The sequence below is a fragment of the Centroberyx affinis genome, unplaced genomic scaffold (assembly GCF_046629955.1).
Source record: "Centroberyx affinis isolate AG114_WGS23_722 - 3 ecotype Tasmania unplaced genomic scaffold, CSIRO-AGI_Caff_v1 ptg000629l_1, whole genome shotgun sequence".
NCBI classification, from domain to species: Eukaryota; Metazoa; Chordata; class Actinopteri; order Beryciformes; family Berycidae; genus Centroberyx; species Centroberyx affinis.
The window spans coordinates 165,818-175,334 of record NW_027279257.1 but is presented as its reverse complement, the minus strand read 5'-3'; the positions used below and the strand labels follow the sequence as shown (position 1 = coordinate 175,334).

The 9,517-nt window shown below is 46.5% G+C and overlaps 2 protein-coding genes across 2 annotated transcripts; both read left to right on the top strand.

The window, feature by feature from the left end:
- Positions 1–4,068: 4,068 nt before the first annotated feature.
- LOC139643572 (paraneoplastic antigen Ma1 homolog) lies at positions 4,069–5,961 on the top strand. Its single transcript, XM_071518745.1, has one exon. The coding sequence runs from the start codon at positions 4,069–4,071 to the stop codon at positions 5,959–5,961; it is 1,893 nt and encodes a 630-aa protein (XP_071374846.1).
- Positions 5,962–6,117: 156 nt separating this feature from the next.
- Positions 6,118–9,177, top strand: LOC139643571 (retrovirus-related Pol polyprotein from transposon 412). The gene has a single exon (XM_071518744.1). It carries the CDS (start codon positions 6,118–6,120, stop codon positions 9,175–9,177), a length of 3,060 nt encoding a protein of 1,019 aa, XP_071374845.1.
- Positions 9,178–9,517: the final 340 nt, after the last annotated feature.

Below are 9,517 nucleotides of genomic sequence, written 5' to 3'. Positions count from 1 at the left end.
TTTAGAGAACGTTATCCTAGAACATTCTGGGAACAAAAAAAAAACTTCCCGCTGAAAACATTACTAGAACATTGTAGGTAACATTCTCAGAACGTTTGTGGAACAAAAAATTTCTAGCTGGGAAGACAAGATATACACACAGACTGATTACACATGAGGGACAGCTGGCTGGCAGGGGGAGAGTCCAGAAGGTGATTGGCTGAGGCAGGAGAAGCGGGAACAAGGCAGCAGGGCTAATGGGTGATGGGATACAGGTGGGTGGGAGCAGGAGGGTGGCAGGACTGGGGAGTGAAGGGAGAGAGACCAGGAGGCGGAGACACAAAGGCAGACAGGAAACACAGAAACAAGGAAAATACACAAACACAAGGGCAGGCCATGGCAGAACCATGACAATTTTATCTTCTGGTGTGACTTATATACTTTGGTAGTAATAAGTGGAAACTGCATGAACGGGCGTGAGTGTTTGGAACGGCTTTGTGTTAGCAAGTAGCCCGGTAGCACATTTGTACATCAGCACAGTAGCATTGGTTTGCGCTTTTATTTTGAGTGACCGTGCTCCATTTTTAATTATGTAAACAGTACGTTGTAAAAGGTAAGCAGCGGTGCTAGTTAGTAACAGCTAGTCAATGTAGTAGCCTGCTGGTAGAGACAAAACTAGCAGAGCTAGCACCATAGCCGGTTAGAAGCAAAAGCAAAGACAAACTGATCTGTACCGGTTGGAAGCGGGTTTGAATAGCTATGTTGTGAGTATGTAAAGGAGGGGGTTCCAGTACGTTAGAATACACATTTGAGCCTTCTTGAGCTGCTGTGGGTCTAAACGATATCGGTGAGGGAAACTGCTGAGATTCCAATAACTTTCCGAGCTACATTCACTCAGCCTGAAGCTAGAGGAGGTAGCTGGTGAATTTTATTGTAGTAGGTTCCTGCCGTTACACTTATAACAGTACAGCCTGATGTTTTATACTATTTTGCATGGTAGTCGTTACTGGAAACTCCAAATTTGGCCTCTACATGAATAATCCCCTTCGATACGGCGATCATTCATACAGAGGTCATTGTTAGCCGGGATGCTAACGCCATCCTGTGTCTAGGTAGCGATATAGATCTAGCTCACTAGCACAGTTGTAATTTCAAGGAAACTAATTTAGGTTACAGTAAAACAACTGCCGTTACAATGCTTTTAGAGGGTTTTTTTTAACGAGCTACGTGTTTTTTGCAGTTAAAAGAAAGATCGCCTAATAATATCCACTCCCCGAGACCTGGATTGCAGACCATGGCTGTGCCTCCCGCTTCCACTATCCCTTCAGAGACTCTCTGACAGGTGAGCATAACTTGCTGGCAGGCTAAGCTTTGCTAGCCCTACCACTGCATTGCATGGCTTCTTACATAGCTTTGGAAACTATGCTTACATGTGTTAGTGCCCATGTTTGTACTTATATGTACTTTTTCTGTAATTTGATGTCATACCATTAATTTTTTTTAACACAGTAACAATTTTAGTCATGCTTTTGATTGTTATGGGGTTTCCATGAATACTGTAAGTTCACATTTCAGAGATCAAAACCCTCTCAGTGAAATGCTGCTGTCAGATATGTAATTGTGATATTCTTTCAAAAGGGCAAGGTCCACTACCATACAACATTGTTCCTGCACAAGATGGAGGCCGTCTGCACAGCCAGTCCTACCTGACCCCTACTGAAGACTAACGCCCGGGCCACACCGCCTGCGTGAGCGGTGCGTGACGGCTACCTCGCTGAACTGCTGCGGCTTGCACGCCTGTGGTGTCCACACAGAGAGCGTTGCTGCTGCGGTGCTGCTGCAGCGCTGCCTATCTTTCTACATTGAGTTTGCCTTTGATAATGGCCATAGAATGTTTAATTTCATGTCATTATAAATGTAATTTATATGTTGATGAGCGGTCCGAAAAGTCAAGAGTTGTACCAAGGAAGCAGTCGCGTGGTTTTTGTTTACCCTCGTTCAGAGAGAGAGCGAGAGAGCGAGCGAGCGAGCAAGCACCAGAAAAATACTGCCTATAGCCTACGTGGGGTTTCTGCTATGACTACCGTATTTCCACAATTAAAAGTGCAAGTCACTGAATTTTCTACAACACGGTCCTGCAAATATTTAACAATAGACGCCTTGTGTTAACAAATTAAGGGATTCTGTCCACAGAAACGCTAGAAGGCTTTTAATTTGAAACGGAAACAGATTTTTTTTTTTTTCATGTCTGTGACATATTCTACAGATAGACATTGAAACTGTATTGAAAGGTGTAATGTTGCTGGTATGATGTCAATATGACTATCAACAGATCATTTTCCCTGTGTCTATTTGTGCTGACAACCACGCGCGTCACGCTGAAAAATTAGGCGAGACGCCGAATCTCTGGATGAGCCGCAGCCGAGCCGCGCCTGAGACGCGCCTGAGACGCACTGCTCACGCGGGCTGTGTGGCTGCTCTAACCTGTTAACATGGGCGCCGAAATTAAAAGCAACAGGTTCCGCGACGCACACGCGCCGCTCACGCAGGCGGTGTGGCCCGGGCGTAACCCAGCTTTGGAGGCCACACCTTGGCCCTCATTTACGAAACGAACGTACGACAGAAAACTGGGCGTACGGTCATTTCCATGCAAAGCTCGGCATTTATCAATTTGGATGCGAGCGGAGGCTACGATCAAATCTCACGTCAAGTCTCAACTCGTGTACGCAAGTTTTCGAGTCAGCGTGGACTTGCAGTGCAGCATAGTAAATCTGGCTGAGTTGGAGAATTGTTATTAGACCATATATTCTGACTGGCATCTAAGCATATGTGGCCACATATTCATCACTTAAAAATATGTAGCCTATGTCAAAATATTCTATTTTGTAAAGGCCTACATTGACTATGTGTGAGATAGCCTATCCCTAACATAAATAGGTGTAGCCCTAGGGCAATTTAATCTGCCCCTAAATATCTTTATCAGTAGTTTATTTTGCTTAGAATAAAAATGTTTTGTTCAGAGTAAATATGTTTTGGTTATTAACCTGTTCAGTTCAGTATAAACTATATATTTTGCCACTTTAAATAGATTGTCTGCAGTGTACTGGGTGAGCAGGTGGTGTAAATAGAGTACAACCTACAATGTTTAGTTTTTATGGTATGTAATTTGTTGTTTATGAGTCATTCTGTTTTTTCCTGTATGGGGATTGGCTGTGGGGGGCGGGAGTTAGCGAGGGGCGAGCGGCGGAAAAGAGGAGAAAGAAAAAGGAACGTGACGGAGGGACAATAGTAACGAGAGATTGACAGTGTAAAGTGTTTTTTGCAAGTTATAGTGCTGTAGAAAATATAGCATAAGTACTGCATGCCAGGAAAAAGCTGTAGGTGTCTGCTGTGAGTAGCGCAGTGAATATCGACACAGTAGCTGATATTGTGTTGTTAGTTTTTCCAGCTAGTTAGTTAAGCTAGCTGCTCACGAGGGAGAAAGAAGATTTCCCCTGTCGGTCTGCCAGGATCAGCCATCAGCCCGCCAGTTGTTCCCCAACGCTTGGAAGGTGCAACATACAGACTCTGGACTCGAACTCTGCTATTGTGAGTACTCAACTTTTATTTTTGCTCGGTTAGAGTGAAACGGCTTCAACTGTTTTTGGCCACCACGTTCCCCAGAATCGACCAGGCCTGCAACAGGGGGTTTGTTTAATTTAATTTCCCTTTTTTTTTTTTTGGTTGCTGGCTTGTGTGTGAGTGTGTGTGTGTGTGGGCCCACCAGGTTATTGTGTCAGTAGAAGGTACCATAGGAATTCATTTTATGTTTTGGCATTACTTTATGGTATTTATGGATAAACAGGAGGTACAGTAACAGGTAAAATACAGAGACAGTAGGAATATAAAGGGACAGAGAGAAATTCATTTGTGTGGATACAAACCTGTTTAATTTCATGAAAGGTCAGTAGACTGCTATTTCCTGGGTGTATAAAATGGAGACACCGCTGGGATTATTCCCACTTTATCATTGTTAGTTTTTGCCCTTGTAAAGGACTATTAGGTTTTCAGTCTCGAATAGCAGAGTATACCAGTAGCAGTTGTAGTATAATGGCTACTCAGAAAGATTCTCAGATAGCAGCCAAGCTTAATAGCTGGTGCAGCGATGCAGGCCTAGACCCAGACCGTGCCTTTGTACTGAATGACGTTCCAGCTGACACTGACAAATCAGACATTGAAGTTGCTGCTCATTCAGTGAAGGCATTTGGACGAGTGAAGGTGAGAGACATTCTAAGTGACACTCAGACAGGCAATAGCCTAGTACTCTGTGAATGCAGTGAAGGCGTAGACCCAGACTGCATACCCCCTTACCTGCAGCCAGTAAATGGAGGCTCAGCATGGAAAATCTCCCTCTTTACTGAACCTGTGAGTCCTGCAGATGACTTCTTAGCCAAACTCAACAAACTAATGGCAGAAGAGGGAAAAACAGTAAATGATGTTCATGCCCTGCTGTCTACGGATGTTCCACAGGAGAACTCACCTGAGTCTATCATCCGAGCAGTTGGAGACCTGTTAGGAAAAACCATGAGACCTACTAATGAGAACAATGCATTTCGACGCCTGCGGATGTTCTCTGGTAACCTTCCCACACCTGCAGGTGAAGAGAGTCTTGATCACTGGCTTGAGCAAGCTCGCCTGATGATTGAAGAGTGCGACTGCTCTGCCAGAGAGAAACGAAAGAGAATAGTCGAAAGCCTAAAGGGACCAGCATTGGAAATAATTCAGGCTGTACGGCTGAATGACCCAGATGTTGGCCCCGATTGCTATGTTGAGGCCTTAGAAAGTGCTTTTGGAACTCCTGAGTCTGGTGAAGACTTGTACTTTGCTTTCAGGAGCCTGCACCAGCAGCCAGGTGAAAAGCTGTCAGACTTCTTGAGAAAGTTGGAACGCTCACTGACCAAAGTAGTGCAAAAAGGGGGCCTCCCCAGCCACAGAGCCGATCGTGCTCGAATCGACCAACTCTTAAGAGGTGCTGCTGAGTCAGATATGATGCTGTTACACCTGAGACTGAGGGAAAGGAAAGAAAAACCTCCCACATTCTTAGAGCTGTTAAATGAGATTCGTGAGGAGGAAGAATACGAGACAGCACGACGCAAGTTAAAAACAACAGTAAGACAAGTAAAAATCAGTGAAGAAACAAAAGCCAAAGCTACAGAAGTCCAAGAATTAAAAGCAGAGATCAAAGGGCTACGCGCTCAGCTTGGTGAGCTAACAAACAAGCAGCAGGACGCACACACTGAGCAAAAATCAAAACCAACCAAGAAAGCTATAGACACTGGAACAGAAAGTGAGGTCCAGATGTTAATGCAGCAGGTGCAACAGTTGCAACACCAGTTAACTGTGATGTCTGTATCGCACAGCTCAGCGACAGCAGATCCTAAAAAGAGAGATGGGAGAGCCAGGCCCAGCAGAGTAGCAAAACCTAATGCTGTAAAAGACCCAGAAAGCTATTTCTGCTACAGATGTGGAGAAAACGGACACATTGCCACCCACTGCATGGCCCCTGAGAACACCTCAAAAGTAATTCAGAAATTACTCAGTGCTCTTCGCAAGAGTAAGGAGGAGAAAAGGGCCCCAAAAAGCTCAGCTGAGCCTAAGGAGGTTGGCTCAGTCAGGAAAGGTTCAGTCCATACTCCTCAGCCCGGTGGCTTGCCAGAAGGACTGGTTGGCCCATCCATGATGACCAATGTGAAAATTGAAGGACAGCCATGCAGAGTCCTTTGTGATAGTGGCTCTAGAGTCACCATCATATTTGAAAGCTGGTACTCCCGGTTCCTCTCCCATGTGCCCATTCTCCCACTCACAAACCTCGCCATATGGGGCCTGAGCGACACCAACTACCCATACAAGGGGTATGTGGCTGTTGAGCTGGGGCTCCCCGCTAACTCCAAGGGAGCTGAAGAGACAGTCTCTGTGTTGGCTCTAATATGCCCAGACCCATAGAGCCCCGATCCAGTCCCTGTCATTATTGGTACCAACTCTAAGAAACTGCGTTCCTTGCTAAACCACTGTGAGGAACTTGAAAACAACGATGAGGTTCAGTCTCTGAGAATATGTGCCCTCCCTCCTGTACAGCCTCCATCACCTTGCATGCCACCAATGGATGTAGTTGGTCAAGTGAAGTGGCAAGGCCCTGGGCCTCTCACCATTCCACCTGGAGGCGTGCACTATGCCATCTGCGAAGTGGAGCAGTATCAGCCTTTGGGCAAAAGTATTCTGATGGTGGAGGCTGATGAAACTACGAACCTTCCAGCTGGTGTGCTGGTTCCACCAGTTATACTGCCACCTTCTGCCATGGATATCAATGGTTTCACACTTTCACACTTGCTGAGAAATGAAACCCAAAAAGAGACTGCTCTTCCTACAGGTACAGTGCTAGCCCAAGTGTACCTAGTGGACACTGTCACTGAATTAAAGAAGAACGCTGCCCAAACAAAGTCCATTGACCCCAAGCTGTTCAACTTCGGGGATTCACCCATCCCTGAAGCGTGGAAGACCAAGTTAGCCGCAAAGCTATCAGAGAGAGTCAATGTCTTCTCATTGGAGGAATGGGATGTGGGCCTGGCAAGAGATGTGACACACCACATAAGATTAAGAGACCCTCGACCATTCAGGGAGAGATCCCGCAGAATCGCACCAGCCGACATTGAGGATGTTCGGCGCCACCTACAAGAACTCCTGGCGGCCGGAATAATCAAAGAGTCACGTAGTCCGTATGCATCCCCCATAGTCATAGTGAGAAAGAAGAATGGTAAAGTAAGAATGTGTATAGACTATCGTCTACTTAACTCCAGAACCATTCCAGACCAGTACACCATGCCGCGCATAGACGATGTGCTTGACTGTCTGACAGGAAGCAAATGGTTTTCTGTGCTGGATCTGAGAAGCGGATACTATCAAGTGGAAATGTCTGAGGCGGACAAGGAAAAGACAGCCTTCATTTGTCCCCTTGGCTTTTTCCAGTTCGAAAGAATGCCTCAAGGTATCACTGGTGCTCCCGCAACCTTTCAGAGGTTAATGGAGAAAGCCGTCGGAGACATGAACCTGATACAAGTCCTTGTGTACCTTGATGATCTTATAGTGTTTGGAAAAACACTGGAGGAGCATGAGGAACGTCTCCTCAGAGTTTTGGATCAGCTGGAGGAATGTGGTCTCAAAATCTCCATTGACAAGTGCCAACTCTGCCAACCCCAAGTGAAGTTCTTAGGGCACATTGTATCTGCCTCCGGCGTCACAACTGATCCCGAGAAAGTAAGTGCAGTCACTCACTGGAGGAAACCCACTGACCTAAAGTCCCTAATGTCCTTCCTGGGATTTTGTGGATACTACCGGCGGTTCGTTGAGAATTATTCTGCCATCGTCCGCCCTCTGACGGAACTAACCAAAGGATACCCCCCTGCTCAGCGAAAAAAGAAAGACGTCATCAAAGGAAAGAAAGAGAGCTACTTCAAGGTCTCAGAGCCTTTCGGCAAACGCTGGACCCCAGCTTGTGATAACGCCTTTCATCACATCGTCTACAAGCTCACACATGCACCTGTCTTGGCCTTTGCTGACCCAGCCAAGCCTTACGTTCTGCACGTAGATGCAAGCCTGAACGGGCTGGGAGCCGTGCTGAATCAAGAGTATCCTGAGGGGATCCGCCCAGTTGCCTTCGCCAGCCGCAAGTTGAGCCCGGCAGAGCAAAACTATCCAATCCACCAGCTAGAATTTCTAGCTTTGAAGTGGGCGGTAGTCGATAAGTTCCATGACTACTTGTATGGCGCCAAGTTTACAGTGAAAACGGATAATAACCCGCTCACATATGTCTTGACAACTGCCAGGCTTAATGCCACAGGCCACAGGTGGCTAGCTGCACTCTCCACCTATGACTTCAGCATTCGGTATAAACCTGGTCAAGGAAACATTGATGCTGACTTGCTGTCCAGAAACCAGCAGCAGACAGAGGATGGATGGGTGGATGTTCCACCCTCTGGAATAAAAGCTCTTTGTCGTAGGATTACTGCAAGTGGATCCTACAAACACACCACCAGATGTGTTGACCAACTAGGCATTTCCCCCGACGCCATTCCTGCTGCTTACGCCTACCTCACTCAGATAGATGTGAGCCCTTTTGAGCAGCTGAGCCTCAAAGAGCCGGTAGAGGCCCAGAGCTCAGACCCAGTCATCGGTGTGGTGAAGCTGCAAATAGAGATGGGCCAATGTGTCTCAGCCCCTAAGCATCCAAACCCTGATGTTACTCTGCTGCTACGAGAAAGTTCTAAGCTTAAGATAAAATGTGGCCTCCTATACAGAGTTACCAAAAGACCCTCTGGAAGAGACGTGAGCCAGCTTGTCTTACCTGCTCGATACCGACCCATGGTTTTGAAGTCCATGCACGATGACGCTGGTCACCTTGGCATGGAACGAACCACAGAACTTATCAAGGACCGGTTTTACTGGCCCAAAATGGCCTCTGAAATTGCAACGTACATCCAGAACTGCGGAAGGTGTGTAGCCAGGAAGTCTCTCCCACAAAGAGCTGCCCCTCTACAACGGATCACGAGTAATGGTCCTTTAGACTTGGTGTGCATTGACTTTCTTTCCATTGAGCCTGACTCTAAAGGCATAGCCAACGTGCTAGTCGTCACAGACCATTACACCAGGTATGCTCAGGCATTCCCTACAAAAGATCAAAAAGCCCTGACTGTCGCCAAAGTCCTCTTTGAAAAGTTCTTCGTACGCTACGGACTGCCAGCTCGCATCCACTCAGATCAGGGTCGGGACTTTGAGAGTAAAATCATAAAAGAGCTCCTGACCATGCTTGGCATCCGCAAGTCGAGAACCTCTCCCTACCATCCTCAGGGCGACCCTCAACCTGAGAGATTTAACCGGACTCTCCTGTCAATGCTAGGAACCCTTGATCCAGCCCAAAAGCCGAGGTGGAGCCAGCGTATAAGCCAGCTAGTGCATGCATATAACAGCACAAGAAACGACGCCACAGGGTACTCGCCCTACTTTCTAATGTTTGGAAGAGAGGCGCGGCTACCAGTGGATCTGTGTTTTGGCATTTGCTCAGACGAAGATGATGGCATAAAGCATCACCAGTATGTGGCCAACATGAGAAAGGAACTACGGAACGCTTACCAGCTATATAGGAGATATGAACACATGAACATATAGGAGAAGGGTACAGAAAGTGCTACATAGGTATTTTAAAATTGTTTGCTTCATGAACGTTTCATGAATAACACGTGAACCCTGTCGTAAGATGATTTCTGCGCTTGGATCTGCGCTGGTTTCTACGTTAGATAAATGAGGGCCCTTGTGTCTATCTTTGCACACTCAAATTCATGCAAAATTCATTATTCAGTCTTACCTGGCACTGTAGATATTTCAATCAGGAGAGACTAGGATGAATGCTCGAATGAAAAAGTTTATTCATGACATGAAACAAGATGTAAACTTTGGCGTAAGCTCCATGCAGGAACTCCTCCCATTCGTGAACTTAGGAGTACATCCG